The 27,086-nt window shown below is 43.0% G+C and overlaps 6 protein-coding genes across 8 annotated transcripts in view; 4 read left to right on the top strand and 2 right to left on the bottom strand.

Annotated features, from left to right (window-relative positions):
- The first annotated feature begins 1,522 nt into the window (after window positions 1-1,522).
- Window positions 1,523-3,826, top strand: LOC133841151 (probable ATP-dependent RNA helicase Dbp73D). The gene is made up of 3 exons (XM_062273456.1): window positions 1,523-1,676; window positions 1,737-2,557; window positions 2,617-3,826. Exons 1-3 carry the CDS (start codon window positions 1,654-1,656, stop codon window positions 3,789-3,791), a joined length of 2,019 nt encoding a protein of 672 aa, XP_062129440.1. The 5' UTR covers window positions 1,523-1,653; the 3' UTR covers window positions 3,792-3,826.
- A 513-nt stretch (window positions 3,827-4,339) lies between these two features.
- On the top strand, window positions 4,340-5,086 carry LOC133841153 (peptidoglycan-recognition protein SB1). Its single transcript, XM_062273458.1, has 2 exons — window positions 4,340-4,463; window positions 4,531-5,086. The coding sequence occupies exons 1-2, from the start codon at window positions 4,412-4,414 to the stop codon at window positions 5,052-5,054; spliced, it is 576 nt and encodes a 191-aa protein (XP_062129442.1). The 5' UTR covers window positions 4,340-4,411; the 3' UTR covers window positions 5,055-5,086.
- Window positions 5,087-5,199: 113 nt separating this feature from the next.
- Window positions 5,200-5,862, top strand: LOC133841154 (uncharacterized). The gene is made up of 2 exons (XM_062273459.1): window positions 5,200-5,360; window positions 5,420-5,862. The coding sequence occupies exons 1-2, from the start codon at window positions 5,352-5,354 to the stop codon at window positions 5,732-5,734; spliced, it is 324 nt and encodes a 107-aa protein (XP_062129443.1). The 5' UTR covers window positions 5,200-5,351; the 3' UTR covers window positions 5,735-5,862.
- A 531-nt stretch (window positions 5,863-6,393) lies between these two features.
- LOC133844169 (uncharacterized) lies at window positions 6,394-7,270 on the bottom strand. Its single transcript, XM_062278048.1, has 3 exons — window positions 7,137-7,270; window positions 6,847-7,082; window positions 6,394-6,786 (listed from the first exon to the last, which is right to left on the bottom strand). Exons 2-3 carry the CDS (start codon window positions 6,856-6,858, stop codon window positions 6,466-6,468), a joined length of 333 nt encoding a protein of 110 aa, XP_062134032.1. The 5' UTR covers window positions 6,859-7,082; window positions 7,137-7,270; the 3' UTR covers window positions 6,394-6,465.
- A 917-nt stretch (window positions 7,271-8,187) lies between these two features.
- LOC133840542 (protein disabled) lies at window positions 8,188-19,435 on the bottom strand. Its single transcript, XM_062272431.1, is given in 9 exon segments — window positions 8,188-10,012; window positions 10,073-10,202; window positions 10,255-10,944; window positions 11,010-11,104; window positions 11,160-14,211; window positions 14,284-14,562; window positions 16,085-16,763; window positions 16,819-17,483; window positions 18,476-19,435. Coding segments are annotated over 9 exon segments (7,146 nt in total). The 5' UTR covers window positions 18,513-19,435; the 3' UTR covers window positions 8,188-8,493.
- Window positions 19,436-20,207: 772 nt separating this feature from the next.
- Window positions 20,208-27,086, top strand: part of LOC133840333 (LIM and SH3 domain protein Lasp) — a 32,974-nt gene continuing 26,095 nt past the window's right edge. The window contains exon 1 of one of the 3 annotated variants that reach the window (XM_062272105.1): window positions 20,208-21,035. In XM_062272105.1, the coding sequence (XP_062128089.1) occupies window positions 20,967-21,035 (69 nt within the window). In that variant the 5' untranslated portion in view covers window positions 20,208-20,966. The remainder of the gene's footprint in view (window positions 21,036-27,086) is intronic. The other 2 variants (XM_062272106.1, XM_062272108.1) reach the window with 2 other exon arrangements.

Raw genomic sequence — 27,086 nt, 5'->3', positions numbered from 1 at the left:
AAACTCTATTGTTTGGTTACCTCGCCGTACTTCAAGGTTTGCCTTGTGTTTTTTAGTTTCAACGGGCGACTTCAAGTCCCACAACTTTGCATTTAATGTGCATTTGCAATATTTGCAAAATGCTTTTGATTTGTTAGTTAAATCTTTTGCAATACAGTCCTTAAGTTGGGGATCCTCCAACTAAGCATCGCGAACTTTTTGTTTATACAATTTAAGAAACAACCGCACAAATCAGTGAATTTGAATTAGAGATGGTAGCATTGCGAGCGCGAAACGAAGTTGAGAAAATACCAAGTACTCAAAAACTACAAAGGGGTAAATAATATTTTAGTATTTAAAATACACAATTCGGTCACGCTAGGCGGTAAGCGTGGTGTGTATATATTGATAGCCACAAACAACGTCTCTATTGCCAATATACGATTTCCGAAGATTAAATTTGAAGGTCCACTTTTTTTAGTCGACTTTAAATAAATAAATATAATCAAATATTACAAATAATTTAAAATAGCTAAAAAATAGCAAATTTTTTTTGTGAAATTGCCAACATAACAGGCTCCTGCAAAATTGAGTGGTTTATAGTTTTGGGTCATGCAAAATAGCCAAATCTGGCTAGAAAATAGCCAAGTTGGCAACACTGCTCATAACCCGTTCCTCTGTTCCTCTGGGCATTTCCCGAGCGCAGAACCACTCGAAATATAAATGCTTTTTAAAGTTTTGTGTGTTCTTGTCTTTGTGACCACGAAAATTCGCACTTCTCTTGTGGCTTTTAACATCCGCAATTTATTTTTGGTTTTAATTAATTCTTTACTCTTGAGGTAACTGGATCAATGTGAAGTTAATGGTCGGCATTTCTTTTGACACGCCCATTATGGGCGCAGCCAAGACAAAGCCAAAATTATTCGATAAAATTAATATCTGAACCACAGGAAGTGCGTATTCGAATAGAATATCGAACTCATATCATATGTATTTGAATTTCTCCGATTTGCATAAAATGTTAATTATATTGTTTCTTTTGAATTTGCTAATTAAGCTAGGCAACTCCATTAAGCGGCGTTTTGCATTTAACCGCTTTCTGTATGTTGACCGACAATTTTTAAACTACTTAAATTATTGACGTCGCTGACTTTTGTGGTTTTTTTTTGCTCACGTGGAAACGTACCAGCTCCAAATGAATCATAATATTGGCAAAAAGAGGCAGCAACAAAAAAAAAACAGAATTTATTACGATTTATGCACGCATCAACGCAGCGAAAGACGTCAACGTGATCATCTGTATAAAATCCCCCAGGAATTTAGCATATTAACTAATGTCAGCTGAATTTCCGTTGAAAATTGTTTTATTGCTGGTTTATTTCTATTGGTTAATTAACTACAAATAGACATGCTAATTAATGGCTTTGTACTTTTTCTATAAATACTAATCTCAGTAATTTACGTATTTTGTTAATTTGAAATTGGGTTTCAATTCAAATATGCGCGCTTAAACTGATACACACACCAAACTTATCGTTATCGAACAAAGGCATCGTGATATTAATCGATGCTGACGCTGTGTTTTGGTATCGGCAAACGTATCGATGCCAGGTATCGGGAAAACGTAAACATTTTGCAACACGTGTGCGGCGTTTTACAAACTTGTGATACAAAATGGAATTATTTACAGTGAATCGGTAATAAGTTCAATTAAAAGTGATTGGGTTTATATTACATTTTAATTATTACGTTTCCAGTTACACGGAGGATCACAAAAAATCCAAAGGCAGCGGCGAGACTGCAAACGAAGATGCCATTCTGCAAAAGTTGCTGCAGAAAGCTGAAAAGCGCAAAAGAAAACACAAAAGTAGCGAGCCAGAGAAACCACAAGAATCTGTTGAAGACATTAAAGAACCAGAAGCAAAGGAAGACACTACACAAGATGAAGTCGCAACAGAACCTACAGAAGAAACAGCGCCCACGGAAGAAGTGGATTCCAATGATTTCCAAGTCATTGGATCCACAGCCAAGAAGCAGAAAGTCGAAATGTTTCTTCCCGCTTGGCTGGCACATCCCACCATCATTGAAGGCGGCAACCTGATACCCGATGGAGATGCTGATGCAGCTGGTGATGATGAAGCGTCCATAAAACAGCTGTCATATTTAGAAAAGTCCACATTGAGAGCGCTGAAGCAAATGAAAATTAAGCGACTGTTTCCTGTGCAACGCGCGGTCATTCCATGGGTGCTGGAGGCGCAATCCAAACCAGAACCATTCCGGCCACGCGACATTTGCGTCTCTGCACCCACGGGTAGCGGAAAGACCTTGGCCTTTGCCATTCCCATTGTTCAGATGCTGGCGAATCGCGTGGAGTGCAAAGTACGTGCTTTGGTTGTGTTGCCAGTGGCTGAGTTGGCGCTGCAGGTGTTCAAGGTGTTCAGTGTACTGTGCAGCCACACGGAACTGCAAGTGTGTCTGCTCTCCAAGCAGCATCGCCTGGAGGATGAGCAGAAAAAGATGGTGGAGCAGTACAAAGGTGCCTACTACTCTAAAGTGGATATTGTCGTGACCACACCGGGTAAGCAATATATACACCTTCTTTTAAACTTCTGATTAATCTTGGAATATGCTTCTTAGGTCGTTTGGTGGATCATCTGCATGCTACGAAGGGATTTTGCTTGAAATCACTACAGTTTCTGGTCATCGACGAGGCGGATCGCATTATGGACGCAGTCTTTCAAAACTGGTTGTATCACTTGGACTCGCATGTGCGCAGCACAGCGGATCAACTGCTGGCGGGTGTGCAGGCTCCACTGTGTTACCAGGAGTTACTCGATAGCTATGGCAAGCAACCGCATAAGCTGCTCTTCTCGGCCACACTCTCGCAAGATCCTGAAAAGCTGCAGAATTTGCGTCTGTTCCAACCCAAGCTGTTTACCACAGTGTTGACTTTGCCCACACTACAGCCCAAGCTGGAGAATGGCGAGCAGACCGAACAGGATGTGCAACAGAGCGCCAACCAATTTATTGGCAAATACACAACGCCAGCGGAGTTAACGGAGCTGCATTGCCTCACAGAGATGCGTTATAAACCACTTACGCTGTATGCACTGGTTCAACAATATGGCTGGAAGAGATTCTTGTGTTTCACCAACAGTGCAGACACCGCCGATCGTTTGGGCTTTGTGCTGAGCAGTCTTTTCAAAGACACTTCGATTCATGTCGCCGAGTTGTCATCCAAGATGTCTGTGCATAACCGCAAGGTTAGACTTTCACAATTTATGCGTGGTGGGATCAATGGTTTGATCTGTTCAGATGCCTTGGCGCGTGGTATTGATGTGCCTAACGTGGATATTGTGGTGTCCTACGATGCGCCGCGTCACATCAAGACCTACATTCACCGCGTGGGTCGCACAGCTCGTGCTGGACAAAAGGGCACAGCGGTCACATTGCTTACCGACCAGGATCAGCAGCAATTCAAGAAAATGCTGAACGAGGTGGGCAAATCGTTGGGCGACGAAATTACCACTTCACCAGATCTTGAACTGCAACACGCCGGCATCTACAAGACAGCGCTGGAACTCTTGCGTCGACGCCAGGAGAACCAAAAGAAGGATCAGCGCGTGGAGAAGATTCGCAAGTCCCGCAAAGCCAATCTGCATAAGCAGGCAGGTGGTGCTGATGGTTTGACACTCATGGAGAAGCTGCAATTAAAGGCGATTGATGATCTAGCAGACGAGAAGCCGAAAGAGGAGCCAAAGCAGCCTAAGCCGAAGGCCAAAAAGGTGCAAAAGCGCAAAATACGCAACTGATGAGATTGGATCACCATATAGCTATGAAATATATATTTTTATTGATTATGTTTTATGTACATATACAAGATGTGGTTTTTCTTATCACTCAAAGCGGGTGAATTCCCGCACTCGGGTAGATCACCGAAATTGCAATAAGAAACGAGAAGACAGCAAGTCGACTTTGGGATGCTCTGCTTTTGAGATTTTTGAGAAAAGATTCAAGTTTGTTATAGAAAAGGTTTACTTGGACATAATTATGTATTATAATAATGATTTTTCAAAACTCAAGAATCATAAAATAAAAATATTTTAGAATATTATTAAGTTAAACAAGTTATGGTTACGTGCATTCGATTTCAATGACTTTTAAGTTAATTTTCGGAACTTCTAAATCTGTGCAACCTTAAGAGACGGATTGTTGGTTGTTATAATATTAATTTCATTCTTTATGTCTTCTACTATTTATTGAAAATATTGCAGCACTCCTTAAGAACAAACTTCTTATTTATATTTCTTAAGAATTGCCAACTTCTCTAGCAGTTGTCAGTAACTTGTTCTACTCTACCTTTCGCCAACACCTTATCGGGTATTTAAACAGCGCTTTCGCTGAGTAGAATTTTAAAGACAAACAGGCAACGATGAACACAGCATCTCTCAAGTTTCTGGCGATTCTCGCCATCTGCGCAATCGGTAATTAATCACAGATTCAGCTAGATTCGTAAGCGTTCGCTCAGCTAATTAGCTTATCTCATTACAGCGCTGCCCTCCGTGACTTTGGCGCTAACGATTCAGCCCCGCAGCAGCTGGGGAGCAGCAAGTGCGCGATCCCCCTCGCGCATCAATGGCGCCGTGGAGTATGTGATCATCCATCACTCAGACAATCCCAATGGCTGCAGTACGTCAGCGCAGTGCCAGCGTCTGATCAAGAACATACAGTCAGATCACAAGGGAAGACGTAGCTTTAGCGATATTGGCTACAATTTTATTGTGGCCGGCGATGGCAAAGTTTACGAGGGACGTGGCTTTGGACTGCAGGGTTCACATGCTCCGATGTACAATCGTCGCAGCATTGGCATCGTTTTTCTGGGCAACTTTGAGAACAGCACGCCATCGGCTGAAATGCTGCAAAATGCCAAGGATCTGATTGAGCTGGCCAAGCAGGGCGGACATCTGAAAAACGATTACACCTTGTTGGGTCATCGTCAGACAAAGGCAACCAGTTGCCCTGGCACAGCGCTCTACAATGAGATCAAAACGTGGCCACGCTGGAAGCAGATTTAAGACTACAATTTAAATAAATACTCAATATTTATAATAGCTAATTAGCATTATTAATGATTAGAAATGCAGAAGGCAAAAGGGTCTTGCGTCAGTTTGCCAAGCTTGGCGCTGCCCTTGAGCTGCAATGCATCCAAATGCGGGCAGAAGCCAAAGAAGGATTGCCCGCCAAACTGGGCAACTGCATTTGTTAGGCAAATCAAGCTGTTGCATCGTTATAAAAGCTGAGACATTGTTAATGCATTCCACAGTGCACAGCCTGCTCTCTCCACTGCCTAATCCTCTCCAGATTCGCTCAATATGAAGCTTGTAAGTTTAACTTATTTAACAATCTTACACAAATTCTGAGAGAGACTTTGTTTTTTCAGCTACTGCTCTGCTGTTTGCTGCTGGCTGTCACGCTGTGCCGCTCCAGCGTTATTCCCACCGTGCCAGTGGCTGCTCCAGTGCCTGTGCCTGGAGTGCTGCCTGTGCCAACCAGTCATCAATTTGTGACACGACACTACAATGGTCTCTATGTGCCAACGACGACGACTTCGACTGCTTGGCCAGCTTGGTCAACGTACCCCACAACGTACTACAAATACAGCGGCGGATATCCAACTTATACCTATCCCTATAGCTATTCCTATGGCTATTATCCCGGATACAACTATGGCTATGGCTACAAGAGCAGCTGGTAATGAGGAATTATGAATACTTGTCAATATATTTGTATTATACTCCATTTTATTGTGATAAGCATGAATACCTAAACCAAATATCAACTTTAACACTGAAGAAAATGTATTAAAAAAGTATTTCATAAATAAACAGCGTGTTTAATTTAAAAACTATGTTAAAATTAAAAAAGATACTACAAATAATATAAAGGAATAATATTTGTCTATTGATGACTTCTACACCTTTCACATTAAGTATAATATATGAATCGTTGGTGATATTAAAATTACTTAAACTGTGTTGAAGATTGAAATAATATTAAAACTGAGATATATGTACGTATATATGCACTTATTTTTAAAACTATTTATGGTGAAGATAGAAAAAGATTTGTTGATGCAGTCAATGATAGGATTACTATTATTTTTATTATTCTTATTTGCTTCTCTCTCAGAACAGGTATAAAAACAAGTTCTATTTTATTATATTAAAAAAAAATAAATTTATGATTTTATTTTTGAATCTATAAGCATATTAGCCGCTTTTGATTCCGACGTATGCCATTTAAAATACATAAGTTGAAATGTATCTGGACAAATGTCCACCAATGTAGTTGGCTATTAGCCAAATTCATGTGATTTATATTTGAATTAATTAAACTGTTTTCGTTTAGTGGTTAACCAAGTTTTGCTTTTATTGAACTAAAATAAACTATAATCTACAGTAAGTCATACACATTAATTGTTTAGGATCAGAAGAAGAAGGAACTTGTTGGAGGAGCTGCAGCAATAAAGCGCGCTGGTTGACCAAAGCGATTGGCAGCTGGAAAACCAAAAAGAGCAGGAAAAGCAGTCAATCCCGAAGGAGTCGCAACGAGTCGAGCCGGCGGAGCTTGAGGTCCAAAAGCAGCATTGAACTGATTAAAGTAATCCAGTCGCTGGCTGCTGGAGATGGCCAAAGGAGAAGCAGCTGCAGCCACAGCTGGCAGATTGGTATAGGTCAGAGGAGCAACATTCGTAGGGAACAAAGCTGGTTGAGCTGCCACACAAGCAACCAGAGCGAAAAAGGCAAGCTAAGAAGGGAAAAGGAAAAGATTTAGATAAGATCTTCCACTGATTAAGGATATACCCACAATTTGCTGCATCTTGAGCGGATTTGAAGTTGTTGCTTGAGGTTTGAAGGCGTCTGCTGAATATGTCTGCAACTATCAATGCAATTGTCTTTTATAGCATTTGTGGCACTTGGCAGCATGAGTGTGTCACGCATTTGGATGCACAATTAGCCAAATTGCATAGTGGAAAGGTAATTTGCATAAGATTTGGATAGATAAATGATATAGTTACGACATCAGTGAAGGTACTTTTTGGGCTGAAGACAAGTGTTAAAAAAAGCTTGAAATGGAATTAAATCATAATGGCTTACCTCCGAAGTTTATATTGAACTGCAGATTATGTAAGAATAGATCAAAGTTTAATAAAGCAGATTGATTATAAATTCCATTAAAGATATGAATTAGTTTATATTCTGTTTGGATTTTACCTGAAAACCTGAATACGGATTCTCCACTTGAGTGATCCTAAGTAAATAAAAAGTTTATGTGTTGAATTTTCTTTGAACTACAAAATTCTGAAAGTATTTATAACCCGAAGTAAATAAAAAGTTGATATTCTGTAAAAAATTTGATGAGTTTCTGAAATTCAAAGAAGTTGTATAAATAAAAGACATTCAAAATTTATATGTTCGCTTCACGTTTTAATCGATAGAACAAATATCATAATAACTATCGTATTCATATTCATATTCGTGTTCGTATTCATGTTCGTTAAATATATATATTCGTATAAATTACATATAGAATATGCATCTCAGTAATTTAATATATATTTATAGCTGCTGCTGGGTTAGTTAATCATCCGTGTTGCGTTACCTGTTGATCGATCGTTCTCAGTTGTTTTTTTTTCTATTCATATTCATAATCATTTAATTTGTTTGTTCGTTTTACTTTGTATTAGGCTGTTACGATATTACGACTATGGCTGTATATTTAGTTACAATAATAATAATAATAATAATAGTAATTATAATAATAATAAACTTTAGGCTAGTTAGATATATGTGTATGTAAGTATTACGAGTATGTAGTATATGCACTTTGGATAGTGATATCATCGCGTTTATGATCAATGACAGTTCTTGATATTATATATTAATGATAATGATGATACAATTACATCTTTTGTATGTATGTTAACACTAAGCTAGACGACATTTAGCATAGGCATTAATTAGTTGCTTTCAGTTACGTTTACGAGGATGAGTATTTTCTTTTTTTTTTTTCTTTGATTTGGAATTTTATCGGATTTCTCTCGGTCGTGTGTTGAACTTTAACAAAAAACGCTCTATTATCATTATCGACATTTAAATTAAGCATAAATAACTAGTTTATTGATTAATTGGTTGGTTAGTTTCTCAATTTCTTGTTGTTTGCAAATCTCTCACGCTATTTACACAAAATTGGACTTCAATATTTGCTAGTAACATTTTACGTGTGGCGCAGATCGAATGGAATCGCAACAAAGGTCGAAGGTCGGTCAATGGGATTTCACATAAAATCACAGTCTATTGAGTAAAAAAAATTTGGATATTACTAGTTGGATTCTCATACGGCATATGGCAATTTGATTTGACTAGACGAACGGAGAGACAATTGTTGCGGGGATGATGGAGAATAGGTGTACCAACTAAGCTAAAATATCAGAGAGTGTTCAGGGGAGATCGTCTACCACAATACATCGTAGTTGTAGACATGCTCCGAGGAGGCAATAATCAGACACTTGACAATCTCGTCCAGGGTGCGCTTCAGTTTCCATTTGCGTGGCTTCCGCAGCAGCTGCAATGGCTTCAGTCGCATGCGGCTCTTAGGTTTGTCAGCAGCCTCATGCCAGGGACTGGTCGAGGTGGACTTGGTCGACACCGTCGCTGGCAGCATCGGAACATTGCAGTAGTCGTGCTGCTGCAACTGCTGCAGCGTTTGCAGTCGCTGCTCCTGATAGTAATGATTGAGATTGGTCAAGTAGAAGAGGTCGCTGTCGTTGAGCACATCGATCTCGGCGTAGTTGCCGCCATCCACATCGCTCTCCGGCTGCTGTTGCTGGTGCTGCTGCTGACGACCGCTGCTGTTGGAGGATGCCTTGGCAAAGAGTTGGTCAAATCACATGTTTTCATCGAACTTGGCAAAGTTATTGTCCTCGTTCCACTGAAACTTATTGGCATCTACATCGCCATCGCCATCACCTCCAACACCATCGTGTGCGTCCTCATCCTTGCCGCCATGAGGCTGCTCATCTGGTGACTTGAAGAACTCATCATCCTCGAAGGGATCTTCCTGCTTCTTGGCAAAGATATTCACCGATTCGGATTTCTTAATAAGTTCCTGACGTTGCTGCAGTTTACTGCTGCGCATATTCTGCTTGCGACTCGATGTGGAGGGCGCAGCTGGCGAGGATTGCTCTTTGTCAAAGTCGAACGAGGCCTTGGCAAAGTCATCCTCAAAGGCAGCATCATCAAATTGAGACACCTTTACATTGTCATCGAAGCGCAGCTTCTGTGTAATCGGTGGCGTCGATGTCGGCGGCGTCTCCAGCTCAAAGTTGTCGCGTTGCTGCTGCTGCTGCAGTTGCTGTTGCTGCAGCTTCTCGCGCTCCGAGAAATCGTTGGAGAAGCGAAACAGTGACTTCGAACCGACTGTGCTGCTGGCCGAGATCAGACCAGCGGGCGTGGAATTACAACTTGATGCGGTACCAGCTGGCGCTGGTGGCGGTGAGCTCTGATTGAAGTCTGACTCGAAACCATCATCGAAATTGAATTTACCGCCAACGCCAGCGGAGGATTCGCCACCACTCATCATGACAGCCGTGCTGCTTGCATTCGATCGTGGCGTGGGCGTCTGTTCGTAGCTGTCCACAAAGCCATAGTCACTATTCACACCACCACCATTTCCTCCTCCACGCGCTCGATTCTGTCCGGGCAGCTTGGCTAGCGAGGGCGCATGACGCTCCAGCTGTCGTCGCTCCGTCTCCAGCATGCGCTGATGCATCTCGTGGCGACGACGATTTAAGCGCTCGAATTTATCCTCATCGGTGGGCGGCTCGTCGTCCACATAGTCCTCATCATCGTCGTCGTCATTGCGACCACAGCTAATGTAGTCATAGTTATCTCTGACGCCTCGTCCACTGCCATAACGCACACCCACCGAGGCGAGATCCTTGGCGCTCCTGGCGCGAGTTTTCTTTCGGAATCTGTAAGCGATTTGGGATTGATTAGTGAGTTGAACTTCTCCCTTAGGTCTCTCTACTCACCTGCGATCCTTTTCGCCATCGGAAGGCGTCTGTGCCAAAGCTGCAGCTCGTCTACTCTCGGCCAGCCGACGCTCCGTTTCCGCTGCGCTCGCAGGTCGTTTCCATGATTTTTGGCCAGGCAAAGCGGGTTCTAAAAGTAGCAGGATTAATAAGATACTCTTCTTGTGAAGTCTTTAACTCACCCTCGCCATCCCAGGGACTGGAGCCACTGCTTTTTCTTAAACGTTGTGGCGCACCGGGCACCACATCGCCGCCCAGTTGACTGGGTCGCTGCAGACTGCGCTGCCTTTGGAAATCCTGCTCTGAATCCTGTTCGTAGTCAATGTCGCCGGTGACCCGCAGCTTGGCTGAAGAAGTTGCGGGTTTGCGCAACGAGCGCGTCTTTAGCTCGCGATCCCGTTCACGATAATCATCTCGACTGTCCAGACTCCCGTAGACATCGCCGCCGCTGCCAAAGCTGCGTCTTCGTCGCGACGAGCTCTCAAACGATTCGACACTCTCGCGATCAAAGGACTTGCGCTCTCTTTCACGCTCCCGCTCGCGATCCCTGTCGCGTTCATAGAGATATTCGGGTCGCGCTTTGTAGCCCATGGGCGAGCGTCGCTCGTCGTAGACGTTCTCGTAGTCAAAGTCGTAGCCAGGACGTTCATAGTTACGCTCTCGATACTCACGCTCGCGATACTTGGAGCGTTCCCTTTCGCGTTCCCGATCCCGAGGCAGCGGCTGTCCGCGCTTGTCGTACATGGGTGCCGGCGGACCATAGCTGGAGCGTTCGTAGGCGCTGCGCTCAAAGGAACGTGCACGCACGCCCTGCTCGATTTCCTGTGGCGACCAGGTGTGATGTGCCGGATGATGGTACCAACTGGGCGAGTCTGCAAATTGTGAAAAACCAAGTAAATTAAGTGTTTAACTTGAGAAGTAATTCCAAACCGCTTACCTAGATCAAAGTTGTCGCGACTGCGCGAAAGTCCTTGCTTAAATTTGCGCTGCGGCTGCTCCCGATCGCGACGTGCACAAAACTCTGCATCGTAACTGCAAATTAAAAGGGATTAGTTTTGGATTGTGATTGATCATTTAAGCAACTTACTCGTAATCTTCGTCACAGGAATTGAGTCGTCGTGCATGCCGCATGTAGTAACCATGTGCAGGGGGATGTGGTGGCAACTGCGAGGGCGGCGGCAGGCCACGTCGTTGTTGCTTCAGATACTCAGGGGTGTCGTCGTCCCAGGGGCTGAGATCACGTGAGGACGAGGACGTCTGCTGTCGCTCCTTCTTCGCCCAGCGTCTTTGCTGCTGCTGCTTCGACCAGCCGCCGCCATCATCGCGTGGATCCGAACTGCAGGGTGACTCCGCAGTATCCTGCTGCGACGTGTTGGAGGCAGGCGGCGGTGGCAAAGTGAGTCTAGCCTTGCCCTTGCCAATACTACCAGCTGTGCCAACCTTGGGCGAGTCAAATGTGGCCCAGGAAGGTTTCTCCCGATCGCGTTCGCTTTGGATCTGCTTTGTGGCTGTGTCGATCAGCTGAGACACAGCCGACAGCTGTGATGGCACCGGTGAGACACCAGCAGCATTAAGTATTGGCGCTGGCGACTTCTGCAGCGGAATGGGCGAAGTACTCACATCGTTAAACTGCGAAGGAGTGTGCAGACTATGCGGCGGACCGCGTGAGGGAGCCGCTGAAGAAGTGGCGGGAGAGATGCGATCCCTGGAGTCCAGCGACAGATTAGAGATGGCGCGCTGCATGAGCTCATCGATTTCGATGTCATCTCGTCCAGCTCCGGCCACAACACAGCTCGGACCGCTGACCACAGTCAAGAACTTGTTGTCCTGCTTTGGTGGCAGCTGTTCCTCCGTCTTGAACTCCGGTTTATCGGCGCTCGTGGACAGCTTTTCGTACTGATCTTGTGCGCTTACTGGTTCCGCATCCTTTTCGTTGCTGTCCATGCTGCTCTCACCGCCAACGTCCTCATCATCATCGTCATCGTCGTCCGCCACAGTGAGTGCTGAAGAGGAGGGTTCTGCGGGCAAACCCCGACTGTCCACGAGACCACGTCTATCGTGACCGCTGTCCATGATTTGGCGTATGTCCTGATCTTCGTTGAACTCATCGCTGAATAAGTCCTGCAGCAGATCCTTTTCAGGCACCGCTGGTGCTGCACTTGACGGCGGTTTAACAAATAGATTCTCTACCAGAATTATGTCTCGCAATGCGGCATAGCGATCCTTGGCCTGGGCCACCACTTCGGTGATCTTAGTGTCTATTTTGGGTGGTGGCTGCTCCAGTTCCAGCTCAATTACATCTAATTCCAGCTGCGGCTGCTGTTGTTGCTGCTGGTGTTGCTGTTGTTGGTGCTGCTGTTGCTCCTGCTGAACCTCATCCACCGGTGGAGGCGTTAGATCGCCCATCAGATCGGTTTCCTGTTGCTGCTGCTGCAGCTCCTGATCGATAATTTCACGGAAGACTGCATAGCGATCTGCCGATGGCACTGCTGGAGCTGCCAGTGTAGGGGCTTCATTGAAGTTGGCAAAGTTGGCCACAAATGCCTCTTGTGCTAAATCCTCACCGAAGGTATCATCGAACTTGGCCACAAACGACGTCTGCTGATCGAAGTTCACCTTGAACACGGCCGACGTGGAGGATGAGTTGGCAACTGGAGCTTGGCCAGGTGACGGTAATGGAACTGCAGCGGGACTAGCTCGCGATTTGGGCTGCTCTGCGTTGTTCGAGGACTGCAGATACTCGGACAGGTAGGCGGTGAGTTGGACGAGCGTCATGGTGCTCAGCTTGCTGGCAGGCACGTTCAGCTTTACCGCCAACTCGTCCATGCCCAGCGTAAGGAGCTGCGTCAGCGTAATATCCGGTGCCAGCGCCGCTGCTGCCGACTCCTTGGCCTGGGCAGCCTGTGCCGCCTGCAGTATTTCCGCTTTGTTCTCGTAAATATCCTGCGGGCGACCCAAGGACGCCTGACGCTGGGGTCGCGCTCGACTGCTGCCCGTTTGTGTTGGCGGCGGCAACAGCGGCGGTGGCGTGCCTCCCAAAGGCGCCAAATAGTCATCCTCGGTGTGTCCCGGCTTTCGAGGTCTTCCGGGACCCGGGAAATTGCCATCGGAGCGTCCGACACGTCGGGACGGCAACGGAATGGGCGGTGCATCAACGCTGCGTCGCATTTGATTGCTGGCATGATTCAAGTACTCGTACCGTCCCACAGGTGGCGCAGCGGCTGGCGTGGGTCGTATCACCAGATCACTGAACTGTTTCTTTGGCGGCAGCGGTGGCGGTTCCGCATATGGAGTGGAGTCGGGACGTGGCGGTGGCTCCGGTGCTGCTTCGTTTTCGCTGAGCGAGTCGCTCTCCTGTAAGCGACGCATGTTGACGCTGGAGCCAACGCTGCCGGAGGAGTCGCCACGCTTGGAGAAACGCGCCTGGCCAAAGAGATGCGGCATCTTCTTGTTGCTGATGCTCGAGATGACATCGAGCGGACCACCCACATTGACTACGCTGGCCACAGGTGTCGGACGATGTCGCACGCTGCTGTTGAGAGGCTGCGGCACCGGAGCGGGTTCCAAGCGTGAGATGTCCGCCTGCCAACCTTCCTGTTGCTGCTGCTGCTGTTGCTCGGGTGGCAGCTGCACTTGGAGTGGTCCATTAAACACATTAGAAGTTCCTGCATTGCTCGCTTGCGGCGTGTCGAACTCGAAGGCGTCCAGCTTGGCAAAGAGATCGCCCTCCTGGAAGGGATCCGGATCGCTCTTCTTGCGCGTCGGCGAAAACGGATCCGTGTCGCGGGGCAACAGCACGGGATTGCTGGCATCCTGATGTTCCTCCAGTGTGGTGGTGTTCTCTGTGGTATAATAGTTGACTTGTGGATTAATTGGCTTGGCGTTACGCAGCATTAGCTTTAGCTTGGCAGCCGAGAAGTCATCGACTTGACTCGCTGCGAATGCGTTTTGGGTCTGGGTTTGAGAGTGGGACTGGGACTGGGATTGGGAGTGAGCTTGGTGCTGGCTGCTGAGGGGAGTGGGACTAAGCTGGGAACGGGAGCTGTTTGTTAGTAGCAGATGTTGACCAAAGCTGGCGGTGGTTATTAGTGGGTTAGTTGTGGTCGCTGCGTTGTTGTGGCTGCAACTGGCGGCGTTTCCTGCGCAAGTGGTGCAAGTGCAAATGTTAGCCGTGTTAGTAGTTATGGCCATCAGTGTTAAATGGTCAATACCTGTTGCTGCTGCTGCTGCCGCTGCTGCAGTGTTAGTAGTTATTGCTGTGGTGCCGATGTGATTGCCATTGTTACCATTGCTGTTGCTGTTGTTGGCATCCTCGAAGAGCGAACTCTCCTTGCCCCCCACGAGAAAGTCATCGAAAGTGTCGCCCTGACTGGAGCCGAGCTCCTTGAGCAGCTTCTTTGGCGGATTCTTAAGCTCTTGGAAGAAGTATTTCTTATCGACATACGGCCGAGTGCGGCCAATACCCAAAGGATCCAGATCTGTAAACGCATCTAGCGAAACAGTCAACGGAAACCACAAAGGGATGAGAATGATACCATAGTTAAAAAGAAACTTGCATCAGTCGGAAAACTCAATTTTGAAAATCAGACTCAACGAAAGGAAAACTAAATCAAAGGAAAACCAAATCAACACGAAAAGAGATGAAACCCAAAAGAGTAAACAACAACAAAAGAAACAGCAAATGGCTAGGTTAAGTGTTTGGTTAGTAAGATGTGCAAAAATATGTGGAAATACAAAATATGTGTGATACGCCAAAGAGAACTGCTGCACGATGTGAATTTCTAACACTCGACAATCTAGAAATCAGAGTTGAATATCATACCGTTAAGATCCTAAGCTACACAAAGCTTTCGTAGATTAAGACTCTCCATTTAAACGAGCCTTGAAAGAAACGTCAAATAAAGCCAAAAGAAGCTATTACCTTCCTAAACTCCCCAAACCTTTCATTTGACGAATAAATAAATAAAGTCAACCTTCAAGAACTAATTCTTAATCCCCACTTACTATTGCAAATCTGAATTTACATTTTAACTTTTAATAAGTGAATAAAACCTAGACCTAAATAAAACCTTCAGTCCATTCACTGCTAAAAGCAGCCTCAACTATTAACATTTTTCTGCTAAGCAACTTACATAACATAGTTAACTAATCTAAATGCCACTAACAATTACATTAACTGTTACCTAACTATTCGTAGTAGTTGCAATCTACATGAAATGATCTCACTGTATAGATTTTCTGTGCCAATAAATAATTGTTACTAACTGACGATTTTAACTACTAAAATCGATGTTTATTGAGTTTTTCTAACTTTGTTGTCAACACATACACACTGAAGTCTAATACATATGCCAACGAAGTGCAAATGCTCTAACTATTTGATATATAGATTTATGTTCAAAAACTGAGAATCCGCTTTATCTTAAAATAGTATGTTAAAAAGACAGTTTTGTGACTCAAATATAAAGCAAAATGGGTCCTATTTTTTCATAACACTTATAAATTCAGACATTAATTCAGTCAAAGATACAGGATTCCAGGAAATAAGAATCAATCTTAAGCTCATATAATGAGGAATTTAACATAACTCTTCACATAACATTCCTCTCATGCTTAACATCCTGTTCCTTTGCTTAACATTTCTCTGCTAAACAGCTGTTCCCACTGTTCTTAACATGACTTTGCTAAGTGTGATACATACTCGTATCATTTCAATCGAGTGATTTCAAGTGAATTGGTCAATGACTCTTTGGCTCTATAAATACTAAATCAAATAATAAGAGACTATACTATCAACTTGCCTTATGCAAATAGTAGTTACACTTGGTTGATTTACAGAGTGCGAATGCGTTCAATTGAGCTCAACTCATGACGCCCCAATCCCATTTTACATTCTTCTCCCCCAACCACTCTCACTTTTGCCCTTTTGGCATCCATCGTGAATAGCTGCTCTCTTCTGCGTGTGTGTTTGTGTGTGTGTGTGGAGCAATAATTTCTTTGTGCGCAACTTACCCGACATGACCGCCGTCGTCGTCGTCGTCATCGTTGTTCCTCCCTCCCCTGCCGCCGCAGCCGTCGCTGTCTCCGCTGTGAGACTGCCCAGAGCACTTAACCCCACCTCGATGCTGTTGCTTGTGGAAGCTGCAACGGGCGGCTGTTCGCTGATTTGTTGCGTGGGCGTTGCCGAAGATTCGCGTGCGGCAAGCGGCGCAATCGGCAGATTGCCGAGCACAGCTGCCGCCGACATGGGCGTGGGCGTTGCTGACACCTTGGTGGTATCGAAGACATCGTGCTGCTGATGCTGCAGATCATGCAGCCAGCTGTCGTCGTCGGTGTTGTCCGCCTGCAGCGTGGCCGGTGAACCGCTGACACCGCCAGCTGGCGACAACAACGTGGACATGGCATCCAGGGCGGAGGCAACCGCTTGATTCTCGGGCGTTTTGCTCGTTTGCTTGTGACGCGTGCGTCCCGATTCGGGAGGCGGTGGCAAGATGTTGTACGATGGCACATAGATGAACGAATCCCCAAAGGGATCATCCTCGCTGGCAGACTTGGCCAATCCCATGCCCAGACCCTGTTGTGTGGAGTTGGGTTCATTGGGCGTGATGCGTTCCATTTGACTGATGCCGCGCTGCAGCGAAGTCAGCTCCTGCTCCAGATCTACGAGATCGGCCACAGACTCCGGAGAAATCTGCACGGTAAAAGGTAAATTAGTTAATGATCGATATGAATAAGGACAGACTTACCTCCTTGGCTGCAGCACCTGCTGTCTTGGCCACATCTAGATTGACGCCCAGTCGGGTTAAGCTAACCCCATTGGAGGCAGCGCCTCCGCCCAGCATGCTGAGACTGGCAGCATGTGCGGCAGCGGAGGAGCTGCTGCTGCTGCCCGCTGCCAACTCGCTGTGGCCACTCTTCAAGGAGGACAAGTTGGCCAGCTGGCTGGCATGATCGTGAAGGGCTTTGCCTTGAATCTGCTGGCGTGCCATCTCAATCTCCTTCTTCTTCAGCTCGAAGACCACCTGGAAGAGATCACGCATAGCGAGCACCACCTGGCTGGCCGCCTTGTCCGTCTTGATGCCAAAGAACCGATGTCCGCTATCCGGCGAACCAAAGATGTAGCCAAATGCCCGGGAATCCGTCATGTCCTGGGCTATGAAGGAGATCTTGTGCACCGGATGATGATACAATGAATCGCTCGTTTTTTCGTCGCGCAAACGCAACCCATCGATGGTCACATGAATGATGATGCGTTGCTTGTGCTCTCCGGCAGCCCGTATGGCCATCTTGAGATCCTGCAGAGCCTCCTGACACATGCGATCGCCGCGTGCTTCGCCCACCTCCAAGATACCAATTAACTTGGCCTTGAACTGCACGCCATCGCCAAAGAAACGTCCGGGATCATTGCGATCTGCACGAAATATAAATATGTAAACATTAGTGTGAGTGTGCGTGTGTGTGTGGCTGGAAAATGCCAGAGATTCTTTTTATTTGTGGTTGTTGTCTAACGTTTTGCGTAATTTGTTTCCTCTGCGCCGCCAATGCCGAATGTTTGCGCTAGCGAGAGATTAGAGGATCCCTGTAGCTTCGATACCAGCGACTTGACCATCTTTGTTTTTTTTTTTATTTGTTCGCAATTTATCTTAGCACATTTGTATCTGTATCTGAATCTGTTGACTGCTTATATGCTTATGTGTGTGTGTGTGTATCTGTGTGACATTCAGCGCGTTTCCATTGCACACACAATGCGCACAATATAACAAATAAAAACGATTTTCGCGACGTATTTTGTGTGTTGTAGTTTTAAATTAAAAAGGCAAACAACAACAACGAAAAACACAACTCGGCGAATAAAACAACAACAACACACGCGAGGAGAGAAAACAACGCAGCTAAAGCAACGGCTGCGATGCGCGCTCAGGCAATGAATGAGTGACGACAGCGACAACGGCAGCGCTGCGATGCTGTTGCTGCGCCCTCTGGCTGTGGGAGTGGGCAACACAACAAAACAAACAGAGACAGACGCACATACACATACGCATACATTGCCACTGGAATTTCACTACAATTCTATGCAAAAAAAAAACAATTATTTGTTTGCGAGAGCGGGAAAAGTAAGCAACCGAACGAGAGAGAGAGAGAGTGTGTGTCAGAGAGCGCGCGTCCGCGTTTTTGTTTGTGCTAAAATCCTAAGGCAGCTGCACCACCTGCCGTCTACGACAAGCGGCAGTAGCAGCGACGCCGGCGCAGCAGCTGTCGACTAAGCTGTCTCGGCACGATCAGTCACAGGGTGTCATGCACACCTGGACCAGGTACATAACTGTTATCGATAACTGAAGTTTTTCGTTTTGCACTTTGTATTTCACTATTTATTAAGAATTTATTTGAGTTTTTGGCACTTACATTTGCAGGGACTCGTTTTCTTGCGCAGCGTCTGCATGGTGGCTACAATGAACTGGTTGGCATTCGTATTACGTCTAATGGCGGCGGTTTTGCTGCTGCTTCCTTAGGGCAGCGCTACACAGGGGCGGGGGGTAGTTTTTGTTTTTGTATAGTGCACGGGGGTGGGTGGCAGTAGATTATTTACGCCATGCACTGTTGTCCTCGTTCGCTGACTTTTGACATTTAGAGTGTAGTATCGTTGTATCTTTGTTTATGCTTTTTTGCTTATCCTTTGTTTCGGCAACTCTTCCTACTACCTTATTAGTTGGCTACACCCCTTTTGTCTCTTCTTGTTCTTGTTGTTGTTTTTGTTGTGCTCGCCGGCATCACAAAATACTCACGCCGCAATTATCGATTTTTCAATCGGTCGGCTTGCCTACTTTTCGGCTTCTTAAAGAGCACAAAACGACGCCTTTAAATATGCAGCATTTATTACGTCTCAAGTTTGAATAATCAATAAGCTGAGTGCATTTTCATTCTTATGAAACAATTTGTTAATATATGATTAAGCTGAAGATTTATCGCGTTGTTTTACTGTAGACTTGTTATGCAAATCACTCGTAGAACTTTGTTTTCCTCAACTACGAATTCGTTGTAGACAATCGGGTTTTCTTCTTTATACACACGCAGCGAGGTTTGGCGAAAAACGGATTTATTGCTTTTAATGAACGTTATTTCTATTTGCTACTGGAAGTAACCTTTGCGCACTAAACTTATAATCGATTATATCATTGATTTAATTAATTGTGCTATTTTAATGCTTTTCTTCATACTTTTTATATCCGCCCTAGAGGTGGAAAGATGCAAACTTTTGCATACGTTGATTTGTAATAGCAAAGATTTACGTTGTTTTACATTTATTTAATTTATTTATTTATTTGGATTGTTTATTAAATAAATTCCACTTTTAGGATGTGTTCAGACCTCTTTTCTTAAAAAAAAGAGCTTTCCTTTAAATCTGTTTTTTTTTTAACACCTGTGTTGAGGTGTGACCGTAAGCAAACTTTTTAAACGTGCGTTTTAATGCCCCAGGACAAATACCAAACAACAAATACCAACCAATATACAAAATACAAAAACTTAACATTGGTATATTTCCAAAAAGTGCAATATTTTTATCATTGCTTTTAAATTTTATTAAAAAAGTTAGCATACACATTTTTTCATCTCTTGAGCAAATACACATTTTTTATCTTTCGAACAGCTATTAGACTGCGAAATATTAAATGCGAAAACGAGCAACGTCTTTTTTCCATAGGGATAGCCTAAAGAAGCAGTTTGAATTAAAAAAAATATACCGTAAAATTACTTTCGGTATCGTTCAGTATTTTTATACCATTTAAAATCTTAGTTGTATTCAAAAACTTTTCGTTTGTTTTAGCGAAAAAATCAAAAACATTGGCTAGAATGGTTTTCCCCTCCGTAATATTTTTGTATTTACAAAGAGAGGTACATAAACACATGCTTGAAACACCCTGTCCAGCCGGCATGTGATATCGATAGCACAGTTCACCTTACAACACTGAACCACATCAAGCGCTGTGAGTTAAAAGAGAGCCAACGGTTCGCTGCACGAACATAATGTTAATGTGCATTACGCTCTCTCCTTCTCATAACGTTGCCACTTGAGTATAACATACCACAAGTTCCAAACGTTTACAGACTGTTATGTGTCATAATTGTTGTTGTTTCGACGGTGAACGGACGTCTTTGTGCGGGTGCGCAGCGTTTTAACAATTTGAGTCTCAAGTCATAAACTGTTTAACAAATAAATCATCAAAATAATTACTATTAATTATTGCGAAGAAAATTGCGTTGTGTTGACTGTCACCTGTCATACTCGCCGCCGCGGTTGTGTTTTTTGAGTAGGAGTCGCAGTCGAAGACAAAGTCGGTGTTGGAATCGTGCGCGCGTCGCTTTCGTGCAATCCGCAAATTGCCAACAGAGAAGTTGAATATTTAAAAGTTGTGCCCGCTGCTTGCAATTAGTGAAAAAGTGTTAACTGTGTATACATACAAATATATATACGAGAGAAAAGGCGACAAAGCAAACCAGTTAGTTGCCTGACCATCCAGTTTTATTTTTTTTTTGATACATTTTGTTTGTTCAAATCCAAATCTCAGTAGCTTTTGGCTGTCTTACAATTTTTTCTCTTTCGACCCGGCCACTCACACATACATACAAATACACACACACATAATACTCGACATTAGTTTCAAAAAAAACGGATTTCAATTCTTGGCATATAGTTTGAAAGCTGTCGCTATGCAAAATTAAGTAAAATATATATTGAAAGGCTGACTGGTTGAAAGTGTTGCAAAATTCCAAAAGCGAAATACAAAAACAACAAAGGAAAAAATTGTGTATGTCCCTCAATCCCCCTTAGAGATTGTACTCATCATACACAGAAGAAAGAGGCAACAACAAACACAGCAACAACAGCAGCAGTAAGATGAATAAAACCTGTGCGCGGTGCCAAAAGGTGGTTTATCCCATCGAGGAGCTCAAATGTCTGGACAAGGTGGGTGACAATAAACATAAGAAATATAAAACATTTCAACTTTCAACATTTATTTAATGTGCATTCAAATGTTTAGCTGTGTGTGTATTGGTATTTCTTATTTCATTTTTTTCCAATTCTGCTTGCACTTGTTGTGTGCGCGCGATAGAGCGAGACGGCTATCTAGTCACATGGCCGCTGCTCTCATTGATCATGCGTGCCGTTTTCTCTCGTGTCCTACGCAATTCGAGGTCCCTTCTGTTGCTGCTGCTGTTGTTTGTTGTTGTGGTGGTGGGCGCAGCAGCAGCAACAGCGCGCCGCGCATAGTTTTAATAATTACAAAAACACTGTTGTGTGTGCAATAAAAAGCTGTTCAGCTAGTTTGTGTCGGCTTTTGCTTCTTGGAATTTTAGTTTTTCGATTCGGCTTAATAACGATGCTTGCTTGTTTATGTTTATGTGTGTGTGAGCAGATTGCGGGGGTGAATTTTAGTTGCAGTACATTTTTCAATTTTCGCCAACTCAGGAAATTGAAAATTGCTTTTAATTTGCGTCGCCGTTGTTTCCGCTACACATACATCTACATATCTCCATCTCGCTTTGTCTGCGCCAATTTGCGTAAATTTTGCGTATGGACATTGCACAGCAGCGAAGTCGACGTCAGCGTCGTCGTCGTCGAACCGTTGCAAACTTGCAGCGCTGCTTTTGATCTCTGCTCTTTTGTGTTGTTGTGAGCTTTGTGGTGTTCTTCAAAATAAAAACAAAAACAAAAATATAAGCAATCCGTTGACTGACCTTGAGCACACACATATGTATATATTTCGATACCAGTTTTGCGCATTCTCTTTCCCACTCACACGTACGCATTGAGTGTGGTGTTGCGGTCATTGCGTCGCTCGCTTTCTTCTTGCGCTTATTGGTTTATGCTTAATTCCAGTTTATTTTTATTGACCGTCCGTCTGTCTGAGCCGCGCTGAGCACTCATTCTTTTGCTTATTTGCTTTGCTTTTGCAGTGTGTGTTCGCCTTGTGTCTCTATTTTCGCCCTTCAAGCGCTTTGGGTGCGCTTTGCTTGGAAGTTTGTATGCTTCCAATAAACTTTGTTGTTGTTGTTACAATTTGGAAATAATTACACACAGCTGTTGATTTCCAAGTGTGCCCATGTAAATAGTGCGCATTGTTGATAACGCAGTCTATGAGACAAATACAAAGATAGAAAGAGAGAGACAGAGGAGAATTGTCATTTCATAATTTGTGAAATTCCATTTGGCAGCCTTGTTGTAATCAGCTTCCAACTATCAGCAGCTGCGACGTGTTCCACATCACACTTTTCTCCTTCTCTTCTTCTCGCATCCAACACACAACTCACGTCTGTCTGCGTGTTTTAAGCGTTTGTCTATTTATAGTAAAGATGCTCTGCACTCGCTGTCTTGCTCTCGCTCCCTCCTCCTCCTCCTTCTCGCCTATCTCCGTCTATCGCTTGTCTAATTATAGCTGTGTGGAGTAATGAAAACTATTTAAAGTCGCAAGACGGAATGAAGTCAGTTATAAAATATGCATGAGGCCTAATGGAAATGTTGAAACTTGTAAACAACACAAACTATATAAGATCTCTCTCTATCTGTATCTCTTCTTCTCTGTCGTGGCAACTTGTGATGAACAACTCTCTGACAACACATAGAAATCTCATTTAGATAGGCCAGACAAATAGTAAAGTTTACTTGTAGTACTTTACTTAAGTTTCGCATTAGTTTCCAGTTTCATGTTTAACTTGGCCCAGCACATTTCGGATGACTTTGCAACTAAACATTGGGGTGTGTACGACAATAGGACTGTTTCATGCTGATTATTAACAATTGTGAGCAAGAAATGTTTAGATAATCAACAAATTGACTCACTCGCTGGGAATCAATTCTAAATTTAAACAATGAGAAATAATCATAACAAAAGTTGCATTACAATTCATAAAGGATGACGCATAAATTGTTGAGAATTTTCGCACACCTTTTATTTAAATATAAGAGTGTAAGAATGTTAGAAATTCATAATTTTTTTTTATATTTGAATTGAAGAACATTTATATTTTATAAGTGGAAGTGAATTCGATTTCTTTATAGAATATAATAGGTTAAAAAAAATATATAAGAATATAATTTTTTTAAATTATCTCAGTATACCAAAATCGTTTTTGAAATGAAATTGCCTTTATACAGATTTGTTTTTAATCTTCGATTGCTATAAACAAATTTCATAAGAGTACTACTTTTTTTAAATTTTCTTAATGTGGCAAAATTCTTTGTGAACCAAAATTGCCTTTATACAGATTAGTTTGCCTTAGTTCTTTATCTTAAAGCAATTTCGATTGCTATAAAAAATAAATTCCATAAGAACAACTTTTTTATTTAAATTTTCTTATTGTGACAAAGTTTTTTGTTAACTAAAATTGCCTTTATACAGATTAGTTTGCCTTTAGTTCTTAATATTAATAAGCGTACAACTGTTTTTAAAATTTTCTTATTGTGACAAAATCCTTTGTGAACTAAAATTGCCTTTATACAGATTAGTTTGCCTTTAGTTCTTAATCTAGGGGCAACTTCGATTGCTAACTTTTGTGCAGTGCTTGTAAACTTAATAATTTAGTTGGCGAGAACAGTGAGACACCCTAATTGGGCTAGTGAAAAGTTGTGCTCCCATTTCCTTTGCGGTTTCCGCACTGCACGTGACATATCCTGATATAGAAATCGATACTCGTGACAAGCAATAAACGGGCATTTTATACCAATTATCTTTACACACACATAGACACTGCGAAGACGGTGAAAAGTTTGTATTTGTTGTAAATGAAGAAATGCTTTTTAAATACCGTTAAACTTTGGCAGCGCTGTTGGCATCGCTGCTGGCGCTTTGTTAATCGATTTTTGATACCAGACTTCACTCAACTCAACTTGTCGCCGACGTCGACGCCGCTGTCGACGTCGCTGCCGCTGCTGTTTGCCAATTTCATTTATCTGACTTTTTATTTGGCGAATTCACGAATGTGTGAGTTTTAGTTGTTATGTTGTTGCTGTTATTGTTGCTGTTGCTGCTGTTTTGCTTGGCTGAGACAGACGATTATTTTATGCTCGCAACGAAAGTAAATGACCTCTTTGTTGACGGAAGGAGCTTTAAAAAGAGAGTGAGCAGGGAAAGGGGAAGAATGTTGAGTGTAACAGTTCAACGTTTTTGGCCAATTCGTGCAGCGGGGCACGAGTCGGCAGTTATACTTGTTATTGTTGTTGTTTTTGTTGTTGAAGGCAGCGCAACGAACCGAAGCGTCAAATCCAAGCATCGTCCTCCATTTGAGGCTCTGACTGAGACTCTTTTCGTTTTAACGTTTGCCTTTTGCCACAACGGGTCGCAGCAGCAGCTGCTGTACAGTGTACACACAGCCCTAGCCTTAGCTTCAACTCCATCTCGTATCTTCACCACCTCCAGTGAACTCACTAGAGATTCGCTGGCCTCTGTCATGGCACACTTTTTGGCCTGTCGCTTTGTTGAATGTTTTAATTTTTGTATTTCTGCGACACGGCCATGACAAATGACTACAGCAACAAACTTTCGGAGAGTAAAAAGAATTTCGATGCTTTAACGTTTTTAATGGGCATTTTAACTTAAGTGTCAATCATCTGTCCAGTGTTAAGAAGATCTAGTTAGTTCCCATTTAGTTGCTTAAATAAATTATAATAATTGTTTAATTGGAGAAACTTCTTTCTTTGCTTTTGCTTTCACTTGAATCTTTTGCATTCCCTAAAACTGCGTAGAATGTATCTCAAAGTCGACTACAATTTCTTAGTTCTTTCTTTAAAGATATTTTGTTGTCTCTTTTTGGTTTTGACATCGACTTTGCTACCACGTGCGACACTTGAAAATCGTTTCCGCTTTCGAACTTGCAGCAAAGAATGCAACACTTTTGTTCCCCAGACACACAGACAACAACAATAACAGCAACAACAACAGCGACAACCACATTGACAATGACAATAGTGTTTTTTTCTTTTTATTTTTATATTGTATATTTCTTTTCTTCACTCTTGACTGAGCTCTCGACTCGGAGAAAAAGCAAAGTTCACTTTTGCATGACAATCCATTTCTGAGAGTTCCCCTGTCTTCCTCTTTACTACTTCTACTCCTTGCTCAGCCTCCTCTTCTATGGTATATTTATTTATGTACAAGCGAACGACTGAAAGGGCGCTGCAATTTCATAAACAATTCAGGCATGAAAATAAAAGTGGTCAAGCAGCGACTTTATCGTTGCTTTGCATCGCTGTTTGTGTGTGTATTTGTCATTTCTTTGCATTGTGAGAACTTTAGCTGTTCTGGGTAGAATCCAACATAGTTTTGTATTATGCAATTGTAATGCAACTTTTACCTTCGGTCTTTCTTTTTTCTGAAAACTGGCAAACTCGCTTTGCCCCTCACAGCCTCCAAATCGGGGCATTAACTCTAACCATTTAGCTCATCAGTTATGCTCCAATTTCCATTTCTCTTCTATCTGTTTCGTTTTGCTTAGTAATTAGCCTCTTTCGTTTAACTTTTGTGCTTTTTTTTTTGCAGAGTTGTTTTAATTTTTCGGCGGTTGCCAATTTTCGTAACTGACAAAAAACAAATTCCAGCTTAGGCTGCCAAATGCTGAAACTAGCAACAAAGAGGGCTTAGAATAAGTAGACGACTTGATGCACTTTAAATTCTATATTTTTAATTAAGAAAAGTGCTTTCGATACATAGTTCCGATAGTACTTACGATCGAACAGTTTATAAACTAATCGCCTTTAGGGCATTGCGCAAGTGTTTTATTTAAGCAACCTCATATGCAAATCGACTATTGAATTAAAATGAATTCTCCTATTTACTTACCTTCGATACTTACTTGCGATAGTATTATACTTACTATCGATTTGTTTATAAATCGAGAAGCATGTAGAACATTGTCAAAAAGTCTTCTATGTAAGCGACTTTATAAGAAAATCGATTACGACGAATTCCTACTCTTTCGACAATACTTATTTTCGATAGTACTTACTATCGATTTGTTTATAAATCGATGAGCATTAAGGGCATTGCCAGCAATTCTTCTATGTAAACAATTTTATAAACAAGTCTACTGTTGGATGTTAAATATAAACTCTCCATTTATTTATATTGATATTTATAAAATAAGAAAGTCTTCGATACTTTCGATAGTACTTACTATCAATTTGTTTATCAAAATCAAGCGACTTTAGGGTATTTGCCAAAAAGCCTTCTATTTATTCTGTCGTTGTATCTTTTTGTTATTCTTGTCTTCGATTTGTTTTGCCTTTGTGGCCCAATTTTTGCATTGAAATTGTAGCACAACAAAATGGAAGCAAAAAAAAATGAAACTTTTTTTTGTTGTTCAATTCTGAAAGTGGAAGTCGAAGTCAAAGTCGAACTTTAAATTACCGCTGGGGCTGGCTTCGAGCACTGACTGAATTTGGAATCAGTTATTTAGCTTTTTGGCTTTCAGCTGTTGAGTGGGGCTTTCCCTCAATTAAACAATTCCCATTGTTAGTTTTCTGTGTGTGTGTGTGTGTGTTGGTTTGTAAATTTTTGTTGCACAAAATCTTTTTTGACTAATGACCAAAAATGATGAAGAGTTTTCAAGTCGCTCTTAGTGTCTTTTTTTCTATAAATTTACTTTTTATTTTGGCTAGCTACCTGTCGGTCTTTCTGTCTGTCTTGTGTGCTTTCTGTTTCCGGCCATTGATATGTGGGTCAGTTCACTTCACTACACTACGCTACACACTCTACAAACTCTACACTCTACACTTTGCATGCCGCATTCGTTTCCCCTCGGCGCAGTCAATCCATTTGGCTTTGTCTTTTTCCAGTTACGCAGATTCCTCTGCTACTCCATCTCTCTGTCTCTTTTTCTCCCTCTGGGTTCGCTGTCTCGTTATTTCCTGTCATTTCTTTTCTGTCGTAGTAATGTCGTCTTTTAATTGTTTTTGCCTCCCCTCGCCACATTGCTTTTGTTGTAGAATTTATGTTAATGCGCATTTGCTTGTTGTAATTTG

This window comes from Drosophila sulfurigaster, chromosome 3, assembly GCF_023558435.1.
Source record: "Drosophila sulfurigaster albostrigata strain 15112-1811.04 chromosome 3, ASM2355843v2, whole genome shotgun sequence".
Taxonomy (NCBI): domain Eukaryota; kingdom Metazoa; phylum Arthropoda; class Insecta; order Diptera; family Drosophilidae; genus Drosophila; species Drosophila sulfurigaster.
The sequence above is the reverse complement of the archived record's forward strand: the minus strand, read 5'-3'. Positions and strand labels throughout refer to the sequence as shown.

What these genes read in the sequence shown, in the direction of transcription:
- LOC133841151 (XM_062273456.1), top strand. Translation starts at nt 1,654, where the DNA reads ATGGAATTATTTACAGTGAATCG. An exon ending in GAATTATTTACAGTGAATCG is followed by an intron (nt 1,677 to 1,736) that starts GTAATAAGTTCA and finishes TTACGTTTCCAG; the next exon opens with TTACACGGAGGATCACAAAA. An exon ending in TATTGTCGTGACCACACCGG is followed by an intron (nt 2,558 to 2,616) that starts GTAAGCAATATA and finishes TATGCTTCTTAG; the next exon opens with GTCGTTTGGTGGATCATCTG.
- LOC133841153 (XM_062273458.1), top strand. Translation starts at nt 4,412, where the DNA reads ATGAACACAGCATCTCTCAAGTTTCTGGCGATTCTCGCCATCTGCGCA. An exon ending in TCTCGCCATCTGCGCAATCG is followed by an intron (nt 4,464 to 4,530) that starts GTAATTAATCAC and finishes ATCTCATTACAG; the next exon opens with CGCTGCCCTCCGTGACTTTG.